Source organism: Neopsephotus bourkii, unplaced genomic scaffold (assembly GCF_033783945.1).
Source record: "Neopsephotus bourkii isolate Nb327-2 ecotype Australia unplaced genomic scaffold, CSIRO-AGI_Nbou_v1 NB_53, whole genome shotgun sequence".
Classification (NCBI taxonomy): Eukaryota; Metazoa; Chordata; class Aves; order Psittaciformes; family Psittacidae; genus Neopsephotus; species Neopsephotus bourkii.
The window spans coordinates 11,983,050-12,009,161 of NW_026900570.1; the positions used below are offsets into that span (position 1 = coordinate 11,983,050).

At 41.6% G+C, this 26,112-nt stretch overlaps 1 protein-coding gene across 16 annotated transcripts in view; it reads left to right on the forward strand.

Annotated features, from left to right (window-relative positions):
• The first annotated feature begins 1,192 nt into the window (after positions 1-1,192).
• The window catches only part of ABI1 (abl interactor 1), a 78,532-nt gene continuing 53,612 nt past the window's right edge, over positions 1,193-26,112 (forward strand). For 9 of the 16 annotated variants that reach the window (XM_061351188.1, XM_061351216.1, XM_061351244.1 and 6 more), the window contains exons 1-2: positions 1,194-1,463; positions 24,295-24,462. In XM_061351188.1, the coding sequence (XP_061207172.1) occupies positions 1,347-1,463; positions 24,295-24,462 (285 nt within the window). In that variant the 5' untranslated portion in view covers positions 1,194-1,346. Of the gene's footprint in view, positions 1,464-2,123; positions 2,146-24,294; positions 24,463-26,112 lie in introns of those variants that run through there. The other 7 variants (XM_061351206.1, XM_061351263.1, XM_061351226.1 and 4 more) reach the window with 3 other exon arrangements.

The following is a 26,112-nucleotide window of genomic DNA, read 5'->3' on the forward strand; positions in this document are numbered from 1 at the left end:
CAGGTATGCTGAAGGATCCTGAATGGAACAGTTTTCAGTGCTGCAAACTGAAGATAAGACTTCAGAGGACATGCAAAATACCACACAGTTACTCAGAGGTGAGTCAGTCTGCTCTTACTATAATGTGTTTGAGAATATTTCTTTCCAAAACCTGCTGACTTTTTCACCACTGTGTGGGTTTCTCTGGGACAACTACTAAAATGTAAGGACTAATACCAGTTGTGTTTGTAATTGCATACACACAGCACGTAAAGCCAAGGCATGATCTTGGAAACTGCTTCTTCTGGGCCTGTTACTCATTCCAAAGGCAGGCTTGGACATCCCAGCATAGCAGCCACCTGCTGTTATTGGCTTTTCTTCTGGTATTATCACAGAAACAGGATTTTGCTTACAAAAAAAAAATTACATGCAAGAAAGATTGTACTAAATAATCACCATTTATGTTCCACACCTTGCAACAACTAGAGGAGGCCCAGAAGACCGATTAACAACTGCGATAAAAGAGTGGCAGGAATAATGTATTTATCTCAGCCAAATATATTAGTTATTCTTAAGAAACTCAAACCAAAGAACTGAAGTAAAAGAGGGGCAGGAATAATGTATTTACATCAGCCAAATGTATCAGTTCTTATAAAACTAAGACCAGAAAAAACGCAAATTGTCAATTACTTCTGGCAGGCCTTCACAAATACCTGCACAGCTTAGATTATTTCTCCCTCCCTAAGGGATAAGCCTCTGCTATGGGACTAACTGAAATTAATCATGACACTCCTATCGTTTTACCAATTTTACTGTTAACAAGCATCTGGCCTGCAGGAAGCTGGATAACCAGGGCAGCGCTTCCCTCCCAGACCCCTTTGGCTTCTGCAGAGAGGCACCACTTTCAGGGCACCACTAACGGGGCTGGGGCTAATTCTGAGAAGTACGAGGGAAGGCCACAACCGTCTCCCTACGTCTCCAGGCGCGCAGCAGAGCGGTCCGACATCTCTACAGCCGCCCCACAGCCGATGGGAGTCAGGCGGGGCGGTGGGCCCGAAGAACCTCATTTCCCCTCACGGCCGCGGGCGGCGTCCATGAGCAGCGCCAACCCTTCGCATGCGCCCTGTGCGGCGCAGTGCTGCCTACAGCTCCCGGCTTGCTGTGCAAAGCGGGCGTGTGTTCTTCTTCTTCTTTTTTTTTTTTTACGGCTTTTTTTTTTCCTCCCCTCTGAGGGGGGAGGATGGGTGGGGAAAGGGAGAGCTCACGAAAGCGAGGCGAGGCGGAATCCCACAATACCAGGCGGGTTGAGAGCACGGCGCTGCTGCTGTCTCTTTAATGCAAGAGGAAGCGATGCGGAGGGGTGGAAAATGGCAGAGTTGCAGATGTTGCTAGAGGAGGAAATCCCTTCTGGCAAGCGGGCTCTGCTCGAGAGCTACCAGAACCTCACTCGAGTCGCCGACTACTGCGAGAACAACTACATCCAGGTGAGGGGCGGCAGCGCAGCGCACAGGGGGCCGCCGTCGGTGGAGCGGGGAGGCTCGGCTCGGCTGGGCTCGGGTGCGGGCTGCGGGGCCGGAGCCGGAGCCGCCTGAGGAGCAGCGCGGCCCCCGGCTGTCCCCGCCGCGGCTCCCCGCCCCGCAGCCGCTCTCCTGGCTTTGCCTTTTCTTTCAACTTTTCCAGCCGAATGACTGAGCTTCCCTCCCTCCCCCCGGCTCCAGAGGGGAAGGGAGGGGGTTATTATGTCAGCCCGGCTCGGAGGGTGTGTCTCTTTTTTTTTCTTTTTTTTTTCTTCTGCTTTTTTTCCCCCATCATTTTTCCTCCACTTCTGTAATTATTTATTATGAGTCACATCCCGGAGACCTCCGTGTGCTGGGGTGGGGGGTGAGTGTGGCGGGAGGGCCGACGAGCCTCTCCGTGTGGCCGGCTCAGAGCCGGTACCTCAGGTTTCCCCCTTGCTCCCCGGCGGCGCGGAGCGGCTCCCTCGGGGAAGCCGGCAGGGCGGCGGTTGGTGACGGTTGCTGAGGCGGGCAGCTCCGCGCGCCCCCAGCGCCTCACGTGGAGCGCGGGTGCCAGCCGCCTCCTCCGCCGGAGCCGGGCCGGCAGCACGGGGCCGCCATCCGCAGCGGCGCGGGGAGCGGAAGGGGCCCCGCACACGCGTGACATCACGTAGTTCAGTCCCCGGGGTGGGGTGGGGGGATCCGCGGGCCCGCCGCGGCGAGCAGCTGGCAGGGGCAGGAAGCTGCCTGTCGTGTCCACAGGCACCGGTGGGAAAGCGTGAGGTGGTGGTGTTTCAAAATGGCAATCCGTGCCTCCCGCAGGCTCCGCGGCTCAGGAGCCCTGCAGCAGGAATTTCAGGCCGGGTCTCTGGTGCTGGAAGAGGCTTCATTAGCTGTAGCGTGTCCTCACTAGTCGGTGTGGATTCTTTCCCTCCCTGGCTTGTCGTGCTTCCTGGCCTCGCTTAAGTCTGTGTTTTGTGAAGCTACTTTAAGCAGAATTTACTGTTGCTATTTTTTCAGGATTTGCAGCACATAACTCTGTGTGTATTTTGCCCTCCTGATGTGGACACAGAGAGCCATGCAGAGATGCTCACACTCAATTTGCTTTTGTGGGTTTTTAATAAAAAAAATTAAGCGGAAAAGCAAATAAACTGCACTCTACTTACAACCAAGCTTGTAAAGTGAACTTGTTGAATCTAATACTAGACTACCTGTGATGAGTATTCAGTACAGGTTATTAAATTCTCTGGCATCCATCATTGTCAGTAAGATGTCTTACCGTTTTTAGTAATGGAGCATCGAATTTGAAACCAGCTTTAATACCATGAAGTGAAATAGATGTATATATTTTAAAATGAGCTGGTTGGATTGAAGCTGCTCTAAGGAGCCTTATTTTCAAGGTTTGGTTTTTTTCTTTTGGTGGTGGTATGTGAGGTAGTATGAGTTAATGTCTATTTACTCTTCTGAGTTGTTTGCTCCACCCAAAGAAAGCTGCTGATATAAATACTTCTGAGAGGCGAGGTTCATTTGGTTTTACTCATGGGAAATATGACAAATACATGAGCATGGTAATTGCAGCACAAGTTTTGACCTGTCTCCTGCTCCTGACTTTTTCCCTATGTCAGAAAGTTAGAGAATCCTCACTTACATCATTTTCTTGAGAGTCCTGAGATTTGTCTTTCTTCAAGCAGACAAACCAAAAAACCCACCACTTCTGCTAGTTCCCATCCAGTCATTTGAGGTGCTTTTCTTTTTTTTGTTTCCTTTTTTTTTTTTTTTAATTTGGTAGCTCATTTTCACCCCAAGTATCAAGGTCAGCTGGATGTGGGATTGGTGTGGTCTGTTTTATCTGTGTACAGCTGTGTTTATCCTTCTGAAAGGAAGCTGCAGTTCAAAAATTCCTAATGAGGACTTATGCAGTAGCTTTGAAAAATGTGTACCTCTCTTGGACATGCATTGTACATTCACTCAGTAAAACTGGCAAAGATATTGATAAAATGAAATGTATACATATATGTTTAATATGTAGTGGAGGTGGGTATTTTAATCAGTGCTTTGTATGAAGCCATCTGCTGTCCAGTTGGACTACTGAGCAGATTATACTTGCAGTGCCCATGGTGGGGCCACTGCAGGATTAGGCAATATGACATAGGGCACTGGGTTATGAGATTTGGGAGAGTGTATGTATTGTGGGATGAGAAGGGAGGAAAGGAGAGGAAGAGGTTTAACCAGCACATAATACAAAGTGTTTGTATTCAATGAAATTGAGCATTTTTATAAAAAAGGCAGGCCAGAACAGACAATCTGGTCATGAAGTAAGTGTTAAAATAGTTCAGGAGTGGCTAGGCATTGTAATTTGTCCTGTAGCATGTAGCTGATCCAGTCTGGCCTCTGAGCTTGGATAGATTTGAATTTGGAGTTTTCTCTCTTTATGTGGTAAAGGCTATGTGCTCCTTAGTAGGAAGACTTAATGTGTGCTGTCACCCACTCTGTTGTGGCATTGAGGTGGAACAAGGTTGTCTGACTATTGTGAGCATTGGTGCTAACAGTTTGTAGTAACTGTAATAGCACTCGGCTATTTATTCAGAACTCATAATGTTCGCAGTCTTATGTTTTATGTTCTTTGCTCACTTAAGAGGGAAGTAATTTCCCACCCCCAATATTGCTGTATTTGAGCTGTATTTTTGATCTGAAAACATATGAATCGTGCTTTGCCTCTTTTACTTCATTTGGGAATAATTTTCATAAAATTTTAGTTGTGTTGATTTTAAGAAGATTTGTCTTCAGTATCTTTACAGATTCTTCCCCACCCCAAAGGGGGTGGGTGGGTGAGGTGGGAACTCACCTGGATGAAACTTGGCTCCCTAATAGTGAATGTAGCCTTACTGACCACAAGCATCCTTTTACTGAACAATTTAGGAAAGATGACAGTGTTCAGGACTCTCAAGTTGGAAATTGCTGTTCTCAGAAAAGTGGGGAAGCAGTTTCCTGCTAAGGCAAATTCTGAGTAAATCTAAGTGCCAGAGAGTAGCACAGTTTCCTCCAGACCATGTGTATTCTGGTTATCTAGAAGGTTTATCTGGTAGGAAGGGAAAAGAATTCGGGAGAAGCAGAGCAAGTAAGTTTCTAAGGAAAACTTGCAGTGCTAGAAGGAGAGTACGCTGTTGTGGCTGTCTTGGGAGAGATCAAGGAGAGAGGGAGATACAAAACAGGGAAGGAAGTTGTGATGTTATTGGTGAGGATTTTTGCTTTGACTGCAGAGAAAAAGTCATTATAAATACATCACTGTATTTAATCTGCCAAAATTTAAAATTTGTTATGTTTCTGGTGGGCAGCTTCAGTGACAAGCAGGCAGAAAATTAGATTCCTATTTTCTTTTAGATCAGAGACTTAAAATCTGAACAGTTTTAAGAGACAGTTTTGGACGCTGAATATTTAGCTGGAAGCATGTTTTTTGTCTCCTGAAGTAAGCTTTCTTAGACATAGAGAAATTGCATTTTTCTTAATCTTCTCTAAATTTTTTTTTTTTTTGCTTGGCACTCTTTAGAAGACTGGTATGACTGTGATCTCTTGTGATGGAGACATTTGCATGTGAATTGGCATACCTTTATTATAATATACAGTGATATTAAGTGGGGGGAGGAGTAGTGAAACTGTCTTACAATGGAAATAAATAAAACTTCTTCAGAGATGCCATATAAATGTTAGTTCCAGTAACTCATGCCTTCCCCAAATCCTTTTGCCTGCCAATAACATGTGGGACTAGCTTCTTCAAGTGTGTGTGTAACTGTGAAAGGTTATCTGAAAATAACAGCATAAAGCTGAATATACTAGTAAGGAATTTCCTTGGTGTCCTAAACAGTATGACCTTTATCAGTACCAATACAGAAATAACATATGGAATTAAAGCACAGCTTCAGTTACGATTCTTCAGCTGAAAAGAAATACTTCAAGAGAAAATTTACTTTTCAGTGTCCTGGCAGAACTGAATTCTTTTCAGTTTTTAATGAATTTATTTTCAATAATTACATTATGAAGTGTTAGAATGACACAGAAACCCAGCTTCTCCAGTGTCACCAGACTGATGACTTCCTTCTGAACAACTTCAGTTGACTTTTGTAGCTCCGAGAGGCCTCTCTCTGCTATAAAAAAACTGCATACAACTCTTGCTACTTGCTACTGTCTAAATCAAAACGTTTCCTACAGTCTTGTTTATGCATAGGCAGATACCTAGATTTTGTCAGTCTCTTCCCTTCTAGACCACTTGGAAAGATCCATTTGTAATTTTTTAAGTCAAAATCATGTATGATTTTAATATGACTCTCAGACTCTCTAAACGAATAGTTTGCAATATGTGCTACTTGTGTAAATTCCAATGCTGATGGTGTCTAGTGGGTAGATTTACCAGCTTTAGAAAATAAATTGAGTGAAAAACCTTTTAAGGAAGTGCGTGCTGTGTTGCTGAAATGTGTGTGTTTTTGTTGTCATGTTATTTCCTTCTGTAGCTTCCAACTGGTATGTGGAAATTGAACGGTGAGTTAACAAGCTATTCTGGGTAAAACAAACCAAAGCAGGGACAGATTTCAGTCTGACTGCTGTTGCAAAAAACTTGGTTTCCTTCCCGTTGATAGAAAAAGAAATGTGTGGGGTTGAGCAGAGTGTTATGTGCAAGAAGTTCCACAAATCCTTATGGTATCTTCCAATATGTGTATAGGAATCCTTTCTGTTTGATAGGTTGGATGTTCTTCATATTCAGTAGATAGGAAAGAAAATAACATTTTTTTGTGCGTGCTTATTTTTCCTTAAGTGTTGGTAACTGATCTGGCAGTTGATTTTGTTGCCGAGTGTACGGAAAGTGGCTTAGCTTAGTTTAAGACAAAGAACTTCACTGCGAATGTCTAATTCAGGAAATGACCTGCTTTAAATGGATAAACTTCTTAAATTGTCACTAATACAAATCTGTGTGCCATGAGAGCTCGCATGCTTTTATGTTCATAGGTTAATTAGCCTGCATGGAGAGTAAATAAAAGTGATTTAATTTTTTTTCCTGCTTTCATTGGTAAATTTGGAACACTTTACAAAAAACCCAAACTAAGGTAGTTCATTTTCTGTAGCACCAAAATATATTTCAAAATTAGAGAGCTTGAGAGCAAAGAGAGAAAATATGGATGTACAATCCACTATCCTCTAAGTTTAAATCATATTCTTTAAGAAAAGGTGTTATCTTATAAACACTCTTTTAATGTAGTTAAAGCAAATGTTTCCCATCAGTGTGAAAGGCACTGGGTGTTCTCTGTGTGTTTGGCTTTTTTTTTTTTTTTTTTAATAATTATTTGGTTACAGGTTAGTGGGTTAGGCTTGTAGCTCTTCTGCCTTGTTATAGGTCTGTGCTGATGCTTTGTCTGTGTTTTGGAAAATACAGCTGCATGTTTAGCTTGAAAGCAGCAATAAGACAATAGTGCAACTTCACTGAATCAGCAAGAGATTACCCTGCATATGCAGGAAACAGCTCTTGGAGTGTTTCATGTCTGTTTTGTGTCCAGAGGAGGTAGAGGGTACAAGACCAGCTTTCCCAAATTTACAATTTTCCATTAATTCTGGTACATTTGGTTTAAGAAGTCAGCAAGATGTCAGCTGCTCCTTCTGCTCCATTTTTCATTAGTATTTCAGCAGATGATTGTGTCAGCCCTGTGCTAGCTTAATCAGGCAGAGTAAAAGTGGCCTGGGATAAGCTTTTACAGGTGTATAATGATTCTTCCACAAAGGAAGCACTGGCCGCTCTTTTCCATTTGCATGCACATTGTAAGGAAGAAGCGTGTAGGTTGTCTGTTGTCAGTGTACAGTAAGCATGATCCTTGCTCTCTGCTGTGCTTGCAGTGCCAGCCCTGTAGGAAGGCAGACAGACAGACATGAGTGAGAGGGGCAACTAATACTTACCTCCCTCCTGATCTCTGTGAGCTTGTTGCAGTAATTAGCTCTTACGATAAAGAGAAAATAGAAGGGCCTTGAGGAGAACTCATAGTGGATCACTTTGTAATGAAGGCAAGAATACATGAGTTGGTTGCGTAGAAGTAGGAAGCATTGTACCTCTGACGGTAGAGTTCCTGTTAGTATCTGTGCTGCTGCTGATCTAAGTTTAACAACAAAAAAACAGCTAACTCTGAAACAAAAAAACATGCAGCATCCCAGTATCTTTGTTTAGTATTGTGAACTGTCTTAGTCTTACAGAACCATAAACGGAGGCATACAATTTGTCACTAACTTGTGAAAGGTCATATAGGGATGTGCTGTCAGATTTGGGAACAAAACCTCATTGTTCGGACTTCCAGTACTGTGCATAAGGGGTGTCCCTTCCCTCAGACCCACCCTTCCAAACTGCCTCTGTTAACACACAGAAAAAAGTGTGTATCTGAAGGAATGCAGAAACTGTGTTCAGAGAGACAGTGCAATGAATCCCTTGGGAAAACAAGCACCTGAGCTCATTACCAGCGATTACTTTTTAAGAGTTTAATGTGTCTCCTCTCATAAGAACCTTGAGTTTATAATTTTTGGCTTTGCAAACTTCTGGAGTTGCAATAATGTACTATGCAATAATTCCAGTACTGCCTGTCTGTGTGTTGGTGGGTCTCTGTCTTGGCAGAGGCAGTAGAAGATACCTCTCTCTTTCTCATTAGGGAAAGCAGTCTGTGTTTGACTATTTTAGGGACTGAAATCTTACTGAACTGCAGAGCAGTGAGGTGGAAGCTGTGGGGTATAAGTATCAGTTCTGGTGTAGCAAGGCATCCTTGAGGGGTAAGAGGGTATCTTGCTCTCTCTCTCTCTGTCTTTGATCCTTAATTAATAATGTGGAGTCAAAAGGAGCACAATGTAGTTTTTATTTGTTGTTGCCTGGTAGGAGATGACTTGGGGCAGCTGCTTCAGAGAGAGACATGATCTCTCCTGTGGGTAGTAGAAATCACTGCAGCTCAAAACCTGCACAGAGCCCTCTGGGGCCAAGACCAGGGTACTGTGGAGAATAGGTCACTGTGTTCCTGAACACTTGCTCTGTGAGCAAGATGGCATTTGCAGGTGCTGTTTCTCCTTCACCACCAGCCTGTCAGTGTGCCCTTCTGACTGTACTGGAGGGCCAGTCAAGTGTTTCACCGGCTTACGGCCAGGTAGTGAAATAAAAGAACCCACTTCTAGCAGGTGGGTTCTTTGAGGAATCCGTTTATTGTGCAGTGAATGAAAGCAGAACTATAAACTCCTCCTCTTGGTATTAGAGGGAATGTGTGTTGTCTGGGTTTTTTGTGGTTCCCACTCCCCCCTTGTTAATTACTAGGAGTGTAGACGGCACCTTTGCTTGAGACTACACGAATACTGTTACTCATTATTTATGCAAGCCCTTAATGCTGTTAACAGGAGCCATGCACGCTTTGCAGAGTGTAGATTTGTTACTACGATGCCGATGTTTTAGAAGGAAAGGAGGGGTGGAGAACCCTACATGAGAATTTCAACTTGGAACAAAACATGAGTGCAGCATTTTCAGATACAGACTGATGAATTTTACAAGTTGCATTAACATGAGATGGAATTGGTAGCCAACTTGCTGGCTAAGCTGAAAAAACAAATTGGTTTTACTCTGAAAAAAAAAAAAAAAAGCCTGTCTGCTTGCAAGGTGACTTTGTTTTTTATAAAGTTCCTAAGATTCCAGATCAGATATGTTTGGTTAATAAGTGCTGGGTTTGGCAAACTGAAAAAGGCTCCACAAATCAAAGCTTCTCTCGGTTTGTGCCTTTCTTAAAGTCTCATCATAAGAGCTGCAGATGAAATGTGCCATACTGCATCTTCTACCATTGTGGAATATTCTAAAAGAACAGTAAAGGTTGTCGCTTCTGCAGTGAGATACAGCTTTCTTATGTCCCTTATATTTCTTATCCTAGGGTAGCAGGTATATTGTTGATAGTGTCATCCCTCACTCTCTAAAGACCCTGAAATAATCAATTCTATGTATCCTTTCTACAGTGTGAGGAGGCTCTGATACTGTAGTGATGAGCAGCTAACTCATGGGGAAGAGACTTCACATCACTTTCCTAATTTTAATATAACTTCAAAGACGGGAGTGAAACATGGTACAGTTCTACTTTTGTTGAGAAAGCAGGGAGGTCTCTCGGAGCTTGGGCAGAGGAGGCTTGCTAAATGAATGCTAGTTTTGACATCCTTAGAGTTGAACATAATGTTCTTACTGGGTGGCCTTAAGGTTATAAATAGTTCCAAGAAAAAAAGTTGTTTGTTTACTACTTGAAGCGTAACAATTCTTTGATATCTTTGGGAAAGAGTTGAAGTGTAGACTCCTCTGGCAACTTTCACACCAGTGTTTCGCTTGATAATTTTTTTTTTTCCTATGCTATACTTTTATCAGGCAATTGTAGGGTTCTTTGGCTTCTTTTATTTTTTTCCCCAGCTAATCTTTTGCCAGATGTGTATCTTCACTTCATCCTCTGATCCCCTTGTTGTACTTTGGGGTCAGCAAATCTGCCAACCAGTATTTGTCCTGCGGCAGCCATTGTCAGTTGAGCATCTTATTTGACTTAATTTGTAGCAGGCATACTGCAAATTAATACTTGAACTATGGTCCCCATGCAATAATCCTGTGTTTTCTGGAGACTAAGATAAGAAAATCTCTGCATAAAACAGATAAGAAGAGCAGGGTGTCCAGGCAGTTTTGTCAGACTAGTGCAGTAATATTTAAGTGGCTGCAGAATGCCATGCCATGACTTGTTTTTTCACATTTGTGCACCTAATAGTGTTAACTATTATGTCACGAAATGTTACTAGTGACAACATTTCTCTTTCTAGGTGCTGCTTCTAGCCTGTGATCTCAAATGTGAAATTACTGATTTCTGTCTCAGTGTTGAAGTCTCATAGCTGCTTGCTGCAGGCCATTCCCTGGATCTGCTGTCTCACTCTTCTACTGTCAAATACTGTAGATTTTGTCTTTTGCTACCATTGACACAAGATTGCTCTCATCACAGCTTCTGCCTCTGACATATGTTTCCTCTCTAGCTCATTGACTTTGTCTCATTTCAGATCTTATCTGAAAACCTTTACCCTTGCCTATTTCTTTTAATTAATCTCTTTCGATTATTTAACTGCATATTTTACTGCCTTGCAGCTTAAATTATGCAGCTGTTTCTCATGATGCTTTTCAGACAAACAGCTTCTACTAGCATGGGTTTGAATAATTTGAAACCTGCAGCTACTGAAGACATTTATATGTGCTTCTTCTTTAGGTTGTCTTTATTGGCACAGAGTTAAGACTAAGGCCTTGGCTGTGAAGTGATCTGTAACCACCTGAAGAAACCATGATGAGCAGGATACAGAGGAAACAAAGAGGAGCTGGAGGGATGTCGTGTGCAGTGGGACTGATGTGATTCTTTTTGCTAATAAAACTCTTAGGAGGCCTTTGCCAGGCCTTTCCTTTATAAGAAATCTGTCTTGTTCAGGAAGCTGGTCCTTTTGTTACTCTTGATACCGTGGAGTGGAAAGGGCTTGAAACTTCTCTGCTCAGAGGATTTTGGATCTCTTATCAGTGAGGGAAAGATGGATGTGTCAGGGAGAATGGTGTTCTGTTAACCTACATTAGTAGGTGTGTATCCACAAACCAAAGCTGGACCTGATCCTGAAGGGTTTTTATAAAATATGATTATAGCATTCAGAGTTCCTGATGTAAGGCCTTGTGGCTGGTGGCTTGAATGATGTTTTAGTCAAGGTCCAGAGAGTATCAGACTAAACAAATAGAGGTATGATGGATCAATGCACTTATGTTGACAAGGTCCTTGGAGACCTGGGTGGAAATTGGTCAGGTTTTGATTTGCTGGCTGGCTTGCAGGATTTCTAAATCTCTGTGAGGAACTGTTGTGTTGCAAAGTTCTGGCTTTAGCTGCCGTAGATAAAATGTGCTGTCTGGTTTGAGAGTGCTTGGCTCTACAAGGGCTCTCTTCAAATACCGTGGGTGTGTTTCCTGCTGCAGCATACCGTATGTTCTTCCAGCACTGAAATGATCTGGTTGCTGCAGTAGTCCTGAGATTTGTCTGGGAGCATCGCAAGTATGTGTTATCTTAAACGGCAGCAGATTTTGTATCTCGTATCTTGAGCGTCCTTAGCTTTGAATGTTGAAGAAAATCGTTGCCATAGATGTAATTGGGTTCATACAGTGTTGCTTGCTTTGTAAGAAGTGTCATTTTTAGATGTGTGTTTCATTCCTCTTTAGCAGTCTGTCCTTTAAACCAACGTAGGAAGATAACAGTCAGTGGAAAGCTTTCTAGCACACATTCCCTCTTTGGAAACCTGCTGTACGTGAACAAGAACTGTAAAATCAGCTCCTGTCAGTACTCTGCAATGAATGTTGAATGTTCAGAGACTGAGGGAGGTATTGTAACTATGAGAGGGACTCACTTTACTGTGACGAGAAGCCAAGTATGCAGGGTTAAGGTACCTGTGGGCTGCTGCTCCTCTGCTGAGGGAAGAAAAGTTGGGTTTGGTCCGGAATATGGGATGTGTGTGGGATTTGAGTTTGGGATTCCTTGGGCGTGGAAAGTGCTTAAAAGTTGACAGAGAATAGTCTGTGTTGAATAACTTTGTCTTGCTGACAGAAAATGGGAATGGTTTGAATGGTGATTGAAAGCAAGTTGAGGGTCTCGAGCCTTTTTCTGGTAGGAGTAAAAGCACAGGAGGAATGGGGGAGAGTATATAAGCTTTCTTCACTGTGTGTCTCTCTTCAGCTACTCTATCTTGTGAACTGTGGTGTGGTAGAAGGGCAACACGAAAAGCAAATACTGCTACCATTTGCTTCTTACCTACAGCAGACAGCTAGAGAGGTAGCTGTATTCTTTCCCCAGGTTGCTGTAAGGGGTTACTGCAGCAGCACTGGGAGTGGGGGAGTATGAACTGAAGCAGGTACTTACTGGCTGTATAACATCCCACGAGGCTTGCCGGAATGAATGTGTGCAGTACTGAGTCATGCTTGTCAGTCTCAGAAAGCAGCAGGCTTTTTAAAATTGGCCTTGGAGGGGAAGAGGTGTTTAATGGAGCAGTTGTGAAGGGGTTATGCAAATAGAGAACATAAATAATGAGCAAAAGGTACTCATTTAAGGTTTTTGCCTCTTCAGAAAATGACTAAATGCAAACTTAACCACTGCAAAAGTAGAGGAAGGCGCATCATCATTAGGTGTAATGGGTGCAAAAGATGTGGCCATTCATGATGGTAAGAAAATTCTTCTTTTGTGAGTAGGAAAATGAATTTCGGTTGTTGTTGAGCAGAAAACATTACTTTTTTTTTTTTTTTTTTCACCTCCCCAGTTTCTGCTAAAAAATAACAAGGTAGGCATCTAAAAGCAGTTCCTCTTGTAAGAAGTGGTTAGAAGGGGAGGTGGTAAAAAGACCAGTCTCCAGTTTTGCTTTGGACATAACTTCAGTGTTTAGGCTGGTTTTGCATAAAAATCCTTTTCTTTTCTATCTGCCCATTCATGTAGGATTCCAATTACGTAGAAATACTGTCTATTCTTTGGTAAAAGTGAGGGCATGTTGTTAGGGTATAACTTTTTCTACTGATACAGCCACGTCTTGCTGGTTTAAATTGCAGAGTTTTGAACAGAGTTTGGGAAATGTAATTGCTCCAGTTTTGGGCTTGCTTGCATCTGCTCACATCAGAGTTGGAATCTTATCTCTGGTAGCTAAGTCTTGCCAGCAGACTTTAATTGGCATATAATTGGCTTGGATGATTTCTTCTGCCTTTCTAGCAGTGTAGAGAGGCTATCCAAGCTTTGAAACAGTGGTATGTGCCAGATACGCTGGCCCACATGCTGCTCTGTGGTTGTGCATGTCCTCCCTTGGCCTGCCCTGTGTTTTATCTAAGTGGGTGGGGGCAGGTGCTCACTTCCTCTTGGGCACACAGATGAGGTAGATGGCAGTGTGGGTATGGGTGGATCCGCAGTTGTGGCTGGTGAGTTCCTGTTGTGAAAAGGCTGCTCTCTGAACACAGCTCCTCTGTGGCTATAGTTAAGGCCACTCATCTGTCAAGCTGATTACAGACAAGATAGTAGCAAGGTGTTCTGGTGGCCCTACTACAAGTGCTGAAATGAGTAGTTCAGGGACTGTTCCACTACCAGGGTAGGGGAGGGTGGGTGGGTGATGGAGAGTGATGTGGGTGTGACTACTCTCACATCTCATTGTGAGCACTATATGGCTCTGCACCTCCTGCATCTGCCTGAAGTTGCCCTTCTCTGCATTCTGTATGAAGGGGAAGCAGTCTTTAAAATCATGTGAAGGAGCAGCATAAAAACACAGTGGAACTTCAACATGGATTAGAAAACTTTGCTGTAATTGTTTCTGCTAGAGGCATTGCAGCTGTATGTCTAGGAAAGGTTACTCACTTCAACTGCTGTGGTTACTAACACCACAGCAACTGTCTCTCCAAGATCTTTGTTTAAAAAAAACCAACAGCAAAACAAAGCAAACTGCTCACTCCTGAATTTAACACTCTATTTCCTGTTGAAGAACTTGCTTTCTGTCTTCTGTTGGTTTCTGTAAGTTGTTTTTATGTATTGCTGGATGTGGAGATTACCGTAGTTATTTACATTTTGTTACCTGATGTCCTGGCCATGTTTTTTTGGGGGGGAAAGAAACAATGGTATATTATTGACTATCTTTTTTAGTTCCTTCTCTTGAGCCATCTGTTTTGTTCTGTTGTGTGTTTGTTTTTTAGAGGAGCTAAATTCCTACTTGCTGCAATTGAAATAATCCAGTATTCAAATAAGTTTATGTTTGGAATATTGTTGCTAACAATAGGCTCAAATTTTAACATAATAAAAATAATTATTCAGAAAGAAACTGAATGTAGTGTGCTTACAACCCTTATCAGCCAAAAATGGAGTAGTTGGGTCCAGGAATACATAAAAGTCTAAGTAATATTAGCAGCTGTTTATGTGATCAAATAGAAACAGAAACTAGGTTGATTTTTCTCCCCTTGCATGCAATTTCTCATAAAAACAACCAGTCCTTATACTGCAGTTCATTACTTTATTACCATGAGATCACTGTATAGCCTGTGTGCTATGTGAGAGTATGCCTTCTGCAGGGAGGCAATCTACTACAAAACTGTAGGGACTTACTGGTTTCTGGTATAAGCATGTTTTGTGGTGTTGAGACCTGTGCAAGCCCTTGGATGGTTTCCTACTGGAGGGAGTATATCGATCTTCAAGACACTAAATAGTCATTAGTGTAGTGCTACGGAGTATAAGAAGAGAATTTGACCCCGTAATGAACACTGCTTTCTTCTTTGTTTTAAAAATACCATGATGTTTGGGAACTGCCTGAAAGGTAAAATCTGGGCAGCAGCTGTGTGTTGAGTGACTTTCTTAAACATGAGAACTCTTCCTGAATTAGGAACACTTGTAGTCCAGGCACTTGCTGGATGTCAGAAGGCCTGTGTAACTCTTGGCTCGACTTTCTAGTCCCTTGAGGTTTCCTGGAGCTGAACAGGCCTGCTAAATGCTTTCCTTCCCTGCTCCCCTACTGCAACATCTGTGGCATCTCTGTATAGAAACCTGTTGTGGTGCATAGCGTAGCTTTGAGCCTGCATGCTTCTGGACCAGCCCTTTTGCAGATGCTGATGCTCAGTATGTAGCTGTCTTGAAAGCAGCACCTGAGGTAACCCTGTTGTATGTGTGCAGAGCACTGTTGACATACAGCTTGTGGTACCAGGACGTGCTGAGATGACACTGTAATTTCATCCTTTATGCTACATCTTACTGACTTAACCTTGCTTACTCAGTGTTGTCTGGTCTGATTCTGGGCCTGTCCAGAGTGCAGGGAGGATGGGAGAGTAAGGATCTGGAAGGTAGTGTTGGAAGCTGACCTATAGAAGGTCATTAAATTTTAGCATGTTGCTTGTCTTAAGGGATAGATTTATTGTAGTATTCTGGACTTACTCCTTCAGTTTGATTTGTCAAAACTGAGGTAAGAAACTTCTGACTGTGTGAGCACTCACCAGTTCTTGAGAGTAAACTGAAGAGGTAAACAAAATCATAGAAGGAACCATTGTTTTCAATACTATGAAAAAGGGCTTTTTCACACACTATGAGCTGAAGATCATTGTCCCAAAATAGGTTGTTCTGAGCTATCTTGATAAAGGCTTCCATGGCATGAAAATCTATCTAGCTCTGATTTTTCACTCCAGTGAGGTTCTGTGTGGCTGCCACTCTATTACAAGGAGGATATTAAGGTATATAATAAGTGCTAAAGTGTCTCTTTCCTGTTCCCATAAAAAAATCCAGTGAAAAATAGGTCTGACTTATCAGTGAGCATGTCCTTGCTAGATGAGCTGAAATTGGTGGCTGCTGGCACTTAAGAAAATAAATGGAAAGCCATTTTAATTTCAAGCCCCATTACAAACAGAAAACAAAAGATCAATATTTGAGAGACAGTGTATAAAAAAACAAATGGAACATAAATTCTCTAATTCCCTATTATCTTCTGTCTAGTGTGCTGAAATAATCATGTGCTCCAAAGCCTTGGGTAGCTTTCTTGGTGTGGAAGAAGGAAGACTGCTTGAAAGTGCCAAGGGCTTCTTTTCCTGGCTGACAGTCAAAGGGTGTCATTGGTCTGTATTTGGAGCTCTGGCTGATGTCTGTGATGTCAGAGCCTGCTTTATGTGAGCTCTGAAGAAATCTGTGTGTTTTGTGTCATCGGCACTGAAAGGAGGTTAAAAGTCTAATTTTGAAACAACTGTATGTGCTAACACTGTGCAGTGCTTTACAGTTATTGAAGGTACAGTTCCTGTTGTAGAGCTTCTGTTGTCTAGATCATGTAAAACATGGAAAATAAGAATCAGACCAAATTTTTTAAGCTTGCTGCATATGCAGTCTTTGAAGTCTTGCTAGTTTGGTGTGCAAGGGTTGTGTGACAATGGCATGTGGTATGTCTGCTTCTGTCTCTTCAATGTGGCATGCTATTTTGGTTGTATACCCGGACTATAACAACTGACAATTAACAATACATTTTGTCCACATACATGTTTACTGTGACATCTCTTCTATTGGATTTGACGGGAGAACAGAAAACTGTGCTTTTAATGATCTTTTTATATATATAGATTGTTTTTTAATAATGAGTGGTTTACTCTAGAGCCAACATGAACACTGTTTGCTGCATTGGGCAGAAAATGCTGCTAACAGCAGCTGACACATATCTTCCCAGTCTCCATCTGTCAGACTCGGCATTGCTTTGTAAATCACGCTCCTATTAGATAGATTCATTTCTTACTATAATATTCACAGTCTGGATTAAAGCAGAATTCCTAAGTTGATTTTTTTTTTTTTTTTTTTAAGTTATGTACTGTTGGGGGGGAGGAAGTAATTTTGTAGGCTTCTTCTGCTTTCCTTTACAGACACATTAAAATACGCATCAGTGTTGTGAATGCTACACCTTGTGGGCTTGTGTTAAAGCAAAAATGTAGGAGGGTAAGGTAGTTATTGGAAGCTGAATCTCAAAGACATGGTTCTCTGCCATGTAAATATAGGTCAAAATGGGATCTGATGATAACCTGTATCAGTATATCTGGGAAAGTTGAACGCTTTTTAGAAACGTGAATGTACATAGTCATCTTGCATTTTTTGTTATCAAGACTGATATACTTTTACCATTGTGGGCTGTGTATGTGTCTGTATGTGTGTATATGTAAAATATACGCATTTCCCTTGGACTCTCCTTTGGAATGAACTCCGCTTAAGAAACTTTATTCCCTCTGCTTTCCCCAAGAGATAATGATTAGAAAATTTGAGAGTCTTCTTTCTACAGTTAATCAACAGAATGAAGAGCATATCTCAAGTAAAAGAAAATCTGCAAGGACACACAGGAGGTTGGCTAAATTGGTCTCAGCCCATAGAAATGTTAATTTTCTATCGAAGCTATTCAGGACTGGTCAGGGGAATATTATTGATGGAAATGAAGGATTTGCTTCTGGCTGGTTGTCTAGCATGTATGTGATTTGGGGGAAGGGCCGTGTCTGAAATACAGCTTGTGAATTATAGACAATGCTTGTTACACCCTCCTATGTTTGTTGAACTACAATAACTTGGTATGTGTCTCGAACCTTGAGATAAAATAGCTGACTAGTCAATGATTTTTATCAAGATAGTGTTCCTAAATAGAAACAGACTGAAATCTTGCTTGTGGGCTGTGTATGGTTGTTGCTGTGGTAGTGAGCACCTTCTTGTTTGGTGCCTTGAATGAGTGCCAGATTTATTGTGCAACGTCTTTACCTGGGGAGAAGAGGTTTCAAGTTTGACCAGTTCCTCTGCATTTGGTAGAGCTGAGTTACTGTGTCTTATCTTGGAGGAGCTCAACAGACATAGTATTATTTCATACCAGTGGGCTTTTATGTTGTCGATGTTGGAAGGAACTTCACTGAAGTTGAATTGTACGTGGCTGTGCTTATTGAGTATTTCTGCCTCAGTAGATGGGAAGAATTAGTGTTTACCAAATGGACTTCATTATCCTGACTTTAAGCTTTGGGTTACTGTAGTGAGAGGGATCTTGGGTTTTAGAGCTGTTCTGAATGGTTAGACATCATTTTGTGACTTCCCTGTCTTTATCTGTACTCCTGGAACAACCAGTTATTTAAGTAGTTGAGAGCTTTGATGCTTCTGTTTGATGCCACTTCTCACTATGTATGCCACTTCTCTAAAGTGTGTTTGATAGTCTGTTCTATTTCTTGTTTTCAACTGTTAGTGGAGGATCGACTTCCAGTTCCTTGGGGAGGCGGCCTTGGACAGGAGGTGGACATGTTCAGTGACTGCAATGTGTTGCTATTAATAGCTTGCAAACTATTGGGTAATTAGAATCTTGAGCTTCCCCCCCCCCCCCATTCAGGAATGGTAAAAAAGTACAACAAAACAACAAGTTACAGCAAATCACTTCTGTAAAACGCTTGAACATTTTCCTGCTACACATATTGTAGTACTGATCGTGGTGATGCAGAATTTTAGTTGAGATCTGCCTGTGAGCTGGAACATGCGGGCTTTTGGCTTTAGTTCCCCTCTGTATGGAGGCTGAGTTTGCTCTGTTTTATCAGGCTATGCATGTACTAAGTCCCTTCCTGTTCCTTGTCGCCACATAAATGCTTTCATTTTAAATTTCCCACAGTTGTTCTTACTGATGATATGAACAATACCAATGGCAGAGCAGGTGGTTCCAGTAGCAGGAATACTAATGGTGCCTAATCTGGGACTGATTACGTTGAAGAAACACAGTCAAAGAAGTCTACTGGTGACTGTCTGAAGGCTTATCTGTCATGCTGTGGGAGGGTGTCTCTTGTGCTAGTATGTTGGGCAAAGGTTGAGATCGAACTTTCTCAGGGTGCTTTACTTCAGTTTCCAGTGGGAGGACTAAAGTGCTGATCAGTGAGGAACACTGTAATTTGTAGGTAGGTAACACCAGGCCTAGTATAGCTCTCTGGATATTGGGAAACACTGTGAGTGCATCATCCCCTTGAAGTAGGTTCTACCCTAATTCATTGCAGAGAGTATTTCCTTAATTAGATTGCTGTATTGCCTGAGCACACTAAGACTGTACTAGGAGACAGATGACACATCTGATTGATATTCTGTCCTTACCTGGATGGCATACACAGTGTAAGCAATATATACATATGATATATATCCCTTAAGGCTATATCTGTGATATATATACCCTCAATGCTCCCTGCTGGGCACTTGCTAGTAATAACCACAGACTGTTTAAATCTCCTTGAATGGCATTCAGGTAGGTAAGTTGGCTCCTGAAAGTTCTTCAGAATGTAGAAACTTGTGGCACTTGCTGCTGTGACTTGCCAGTTTGACTTTGTTCTCTCATTCATTACTGATATTCTGATATAATAACTATGAATAACAGCCAAAAAACCTACTGTAGTGCAGTGTGTTTACGGTCTTAAGAAGCTTCAAGAGCTGTGGTTAAGGGGGAACCTGTATCCGTGGGCTGTTCTGTTACTTCAGTTATTTGCAACTATCTGTTGATTTACAGTTCTTGATATTCACTGTAAATTTTGGCTCAGTAGATAAATGTTATCTAGTGTGTATGGCATATTTAAAACTTTGAAACACATTGCTGCAGCTTGGTTGTGGAATACTTGTTCTAAGCTGAACATACATTGTGAATAGTTTAGAAATGCTCAAGCCTTTTGCTGTTAGCAGTCAGAAGTAACAAATAAACCCTTATGATCAGCTTTGAGTTATTAAAAGCCTTATGTGATCAGTGAAGTAGCAACTTCAAACTCATAGATGCATCCAGGAGATGCTTTAGAGAGGTTTGAGTGCTCCTGGTCTGAGTGGGGCAGTCACTTGCAGAAACAGATTCCTTTCTCCTTGGAGCATCCCCAGCTCACTCTCAGGGAGGTTAAATACTGATACCTAGGAGTCTCCAAGCTGCAGCCTGGATGTACATCTTTGCCATTTTATAAAATATTTCTAATTTGTTTGAAAAATGAGGTGCTGTCGTTTGTAACATTTTTTAGTAAATTTCATTCCCGAGTTTGTTGGGACCGTATCTCTGAACTAGAATGGCGACACCTTAGTGAAGGAAGAGAACTTTGAAACCTTGACTGTAGTGTCTGTCTTACCAGGAAGTACACATTCTGTAAATGTCAAAGATGGATAAATGACAGCATGAACAAAAGAGAATAAAAATGGGTGTATTGATGATTTTAGCATAGTTGTATTCTGTGAATGCTGATACACAACAGAGATTGCTGAATTCATGTGGCGACTGGTTGCAGTACTCCTAATTTGCTTGCTACTCAGTTGATGAGTGGTGGAAGTATTTTTTTTTTAAAAGACAAGCTGCAAACCCAAACAATTATCTTGTGCTTACTTGTGAAGCAAACACAAATGTAGTGCACTGTTGAATTCAATAAATGCACGTGAATGATAACAGCAAAGGCATATAAAACTGGATGTAAAGCTGCTCCTGTAGCTTGATTGTTGAGAGTGATCTAGCCCTTGAACAGAATGCCAAACATCTGAACAAGTATGGGGCACTGAATAATTAACAGCTCTGTTTAGCTTAGTGATTATTTGTCTGCTTTAGGGCAGCACTCTATTAGTAGTTTGTCCTGGATGAATTTTTATGTGCTTGAGTTTGCAGATATTCCAGCAGCTGAGAATGCAAAATGTGGAGCCACATATGCCACATACTGAGGAGGCAGATTAATTTTTCTGCTGTGATTTTTAGGAAGAAGCTTGTACATGTAGTTGTGTACTGCGTGAACTAGAAGACAGTGGGAATTAGCTGAGAGAGAGAAAGCTGGATGGTTTGCACACTGCACAGACACTGATGTGGGGATGTGTCTATGTGGGTGGTAGTTTCGAGATGGGAAATAAAAATTGACTCTGTGACTTGTAAAGATCAGCTGCCAAGTGATGGACAGGTTCCTCATTATTTGAACTTTATCTGCCACTGAACTGAAGAATCAGTAAATAAGCTTCTACTCCTTTTTTACTGTGGCAATTGCTTAGGTGCAGAATCAGTTTTAACTTGACTATAGTAGTTATGTGAACTTCTTAGGGAAGCTTTATGATACGCATTTGCATTTCCCAAAAATATATGGTATGCAGTGTGGAATGCCATGCAGTTTTAACTGTCTCTTTATGTATCTGCCTGGATTCTAGGAGAGGTTTCCCTGGTATGTTTTTTTTTTTCCTTTTTTTTCCTTTTTTTTTTTTTTGGTATTAAACCTGGTTATGTGAAAGTGAGCTCACACAGCAATTTTGCCATAGTAAAATGACTGTTAAGGGTGAACTGGGGATATAGGTTCAGGTTGAAACGGGGGTATAGGTGGGAGCTTACTTTAAGAGGGGAAACTTCAAAAGCAGTTATGTTCTGCATATATAGGTTATTCACTTTGCTACTAAAGGACACTCAAACTTCCATTTTATCAAGGACAACTGGACAAACAACAGTATCTTAGACACTTTTAATATGAGATCCTAAAGTAACTATTAGGAAAACAAGTCACTTGACAGCCTTTGTATTGTATTGTCTGTGAATAGTTAACTCGTGCAGATGTATGATATTTTACTATCTGAAGGCAGGCAAAGTATCTGAAAGCATGGCAACATGTGCATTGTCTTCTACATTGCTTTTAGTCTTTGCCTAAAGAGGTAGATGAAACAAAACAGTTGAAGAACACTGGAAATTCCAGCTCCCTCCTGTTGCTGCCACATAGCTCTTGGCTTCTCCCTCTCCATTTCCCCTTTTGCTGGCTGTGAACCTTGTAGCTTATATCTTGCGAATGCCAGCAGTTCCAATTAAAAAATGCAAAAGATTGTATGTCAAGTTAGTTCTAATCCAAAGTGTTAAACTGCAAACTGAAACTGCCTGAATTCTCTGCAAAGTTTGAAAATATTTCTACTCTAATTCTGCTAGGCCATGGAGTATGTTCCACATCACAACGATGAGCATGTAATCCTGCTGCCAAGCAAGTCATTTGAGCAAATAACTAAAATGTTGGATGCCTAAGCAAATGAGGGCAAGGCATTTGATCAATAAATCATTAGAGATGAAAAGAAACTCTGTACACTGAAGTTTTCTCATGTGACAGCACTTGGTAACTGAGTGCTGTGGATTGGTAACCTGTTAGTGTTCAGCCTAGCATTATTTAGTTGAAATTTTGTAGTAAGAAAACTGCTTGGGTAAAGGCTACAGATGTACATGAGTGTATATAAAGTTAGAATCGTGTTGACTGCCACCTTATTGGCTCTGTCTGTTTCATTAAACTTTTTATTTTAGATATTACTGTACCTGCTACCTGTATTTTCATCATTGTCCAGGGCAGTAGAAGTTGTTTCTTTAGGCTGTGGCTGAGTAGGACAGTGTGTTTAAAGGTACTACTAGTGATGGTTTGAAGTTTAAGATGCCTCTTTGGAAAGACAGGGTGCTTTGGGAAACTTGTTTCTTGAGCCTTTAATAGTTGTTTTACAGATCCTTCGCCACCAAATTTTGTTTTCTAGAGAAGCTGTGTGGCTTTTACTGATGTTTTCTGATAGCTAGAAATGCCAAGACTCTTTAGGTGAAAGCTAATTTTGTTTGCATTTGGAAATACTAAAAACTGGAGTTTGTGTAGTGTGGCCTTAGTACACACAGTAGGTGGTTTATCTTCTGGCAACAGATTGCACTGTTCCTGCTGCTTCGCATTGTAGAAGGCATCTGTATATGAATCCATTTGAAGGATGGCATTAACCAAGTGTTTTAGTGTGTGTCAAAACACTGCTAGGAATGTTAATAATTATGAACAAACTTACTGGATTAGGAGGGAATTCACCCTTGTTTTAAAAAACGTTTAAAAGTACCTAGGATAGCTTGTGATACAGTATTTAGGTCTCACTGCAACTTTCTAATGTATATGAACAGCTTGCTTTCTGGTTTGCTTCTTGAAGACAGACAAGAAGGATTCTTCATTAGCTGTTGCATCTTTTCATACTTTATTAATTTAGGGACAGATTTAACACTTGTGGATGTTAAACTACAATATTGATGTGAAGACGTGAGAGGCAGGACTTAAGAATGAATGAGTGCATGGAAACTGGAAAACACAGGGCTTGGTTGAATGCAAATAATTTCTTTTGTTTCCTGCTTAATATTTTAACTGTTGTGTACAGTGTGTGTTGAGTGTTATTCAAAGAAATCAATAAAAATAGAAGTCTAGTTGGAAGGGGCTATTAATATGAACCTTTCCTTTTGGTTGTTGAGGTCAACTCACTAGTCTACAAATAAATGAGGAAGAAACTACGGAGTCACTGTGTACTGCACATCTTTCTGTATGCAGTGCACCTTTCCTACAAAGGGCGAAGAGAGTTCTGGATAGCTGCAGTTTACAAGTTGGGTAACAGATGAAGTACAGGGCCTCCACTGCCAGCTCCCAAGCTGTGATACAGGGAGCACCTCAGAGTGGAGGGTGTGTGCATTTTTCAGGTGGAGGTGGTGTTGGTTCACCCAATGCTGCCAGTGAGAAAGACTTAGTTGTGCTGTGTGATTCAAGTCATGTAAGCAGTTGCTGATTTTGGACAGTAACCTGCCCCCTGACTTAGGGAATAGTGCCTCAGGGAATAGTACTCAGCACAGACCTTCTTAGGAAGTGGGTGATCCTTTTCTTGTATTTTTGCCCTTTGGGGAGGAAGCTGTTCTCTTTCCTTACACCTCAAAATATGTGTCTTATCAGTCAATGATGAACTCTGTCAGCTGTCAAGGAAAGCTTAAGCTTTTGTGTGAGGAGGGATAATTTCACAAATACTCCTGTATGCAGCAGCCCTCTGTGTATGCCATCCTGATGCTCTTTACCCTGCTTCTGAACTGTGGCTAGCAGTAATAACCAGCATAGCCGGAGGGCTGGCTTTGTAGGTAGCATGTGCAGTAGGGGACATCCAACTGTGGGAAAATATTTGTCTTTAGCTGGCTTTGGCTGTGTGACCTCATAAGAGATGGCAGAAGCTGCATTTCAGCATTCCTGGGGAATTGGAGGCTTTTCGGGAAATGAAGGATTAGACAGGCTTTAGAAACGCAACTCCAACAAATCATGATAGTGTTGTTTTTTCTACTGAATGAATTGTTTTTTGGCATGTAATTTTGTTATGGTTAAATTCTTTATCTGCCCCTTATTATTGAGAATTTTTAAAATGCAGATAGAGTACTTTGAACAGTCAGATCTTCTTGATTACAGATTCTTCTAAATATAGGTTGTATTTTTTGTTCCTGGCCTTATGTAATTGTCTTGTTCTTTTCTTTACAGGCTCCAGATAAAAGGAAAGCATTAGAAGAGACCAAAGCCTACACAACTCAGTCTTTAGCCAGTGTTGCTTATCAGATCAATGCACTGGCCAACAATGTATTACAACTACTGGACATCCAAGCATCCCAGCTACGGAGGATGGAGTCCTCCATCAACCATATCTCCCAGGTAATCTTTTTCCCTTTGTTTTTAAGAGGACTGACAACATTGGAACAGGGGTTATCTTGCCTCTTGTATTGTTGAGTTGGATGGTTTATGTTGACTTCTTTGGATTCTCTGAGTAGCATGATAGAAAATGGTAAGGCTTTTTTTTCTTTTAATACTGTTGGAACCACTCTGTGACAGAGGTCGTGACTGAAATAAAACAGTTCCTTTATCAAGAAGTGCTGGAATTGTATTTGTTTTAAAGCAGGAGTTAATTAGAATTCCAAGATCTGAAGCTGCAGTTGAGGGAGGAGTAGAGAGGAGGATCCTGTTCCAGAAGGAAATCCATTTAGAAGTACCCTTTGAGTGATGGTACTTTAACATTGTAACATATGCAGCAATTTCATTTGTTTTCATACCCCTGGAGGATGTAATGTCATGAGCTGTGTGGAGAGGGAGAGGGGTTCATATGTTGCCACTACCTGCTCAAGCCAAACTTTCCAAGCCACAAGGCAGTTGGATGAGTGAGCTGACCTGACTTGTGCAGTTACTGCAGTGTTGCTAGAGTTGATGCATGGCAGACACGGAAATAGACGATGGGAAAGAATAGGCCTGTCCCTGTGAGTGGCAGTCTCTATTTCCTTAGCTGAAGCTTCACCCTTGCTGACTGTTTTTGAGGGGAGGCAGCTGAGGCACCTGCCTGCCTTGTACCCGACTTGTCACTATTCTGATTGTATGGGAACTCAGCCAAAAAAATAAGTGTGCTCTGTTTAACCTGGAAGTAGTTTATTGCGTAATGAGGGGTGTGCCGCACTAGTGCCTAGGAAGGGAGGGACATGATCCACTCGGTTACCTCACCCTTACATTGCTGTTCTGAAGTGAGCTTTGTTGAGGTTTTTGGGGGACCAGTGTCCACTCTGTCATATGCTCCTACAGAAACTCAGTTGAATCTTTGCTGGCCTTTCTGTTTGATGCTTGGCTGAAACATTTAATAAACATATCTTAGAGGATTCAACCTAAGAACTTTCTTCAGTGCATCCAGTGAATTTAAAACCTTTGTTGGTCAGCCGGTACCCAGTTAGTGGCACACCTTGGACCTAATACTTCAAAGAAAGTGTTTCTTCTAGCCTCTGCTGTTTATCTCCAGTTGGGCCCTGCTAACCTCTGTTTACTGTTCTTTTACGAGTAATTGTTGTTTCGAAAAATCTTTGTTAAATGGCAGCACAGTGGTTCACTGAAAGCATGTCAGCAGGGAGAGGATTCCAGTGCATGTGGAAAGGACCTCCTAGTAACAAACCTTTCTAAAAGGCTTGTCAAGTTAGCAAGTGCCAGGAACTACACAGTGTTAAAAGCTGCATCAAGTATTTAAAAAGCATCTGCCACTGAAACAGAGAAGTAAGAGGAAGTACAAGTGCTGTAGATAACTTTCTTGTTTTATTAAGTATTCAGAGATTTCTTAATTCTAGTATTACGATGACCTCTGACTGTGTAAAGGACTGAACCTACAGACTTGGGAAAATACTGGATGCGCTTTAATACTGAGCACATCTTTTCTTAGGCATTTCAGAGCTACAGTGTGTGTGTAGCAATTATTGTTAAATTCTTATTGGCCCACTGATATGACTAACCGTGGAAAAAGCCAAAATGCTTGATAGTAGCACAAAAGGTGTTAAC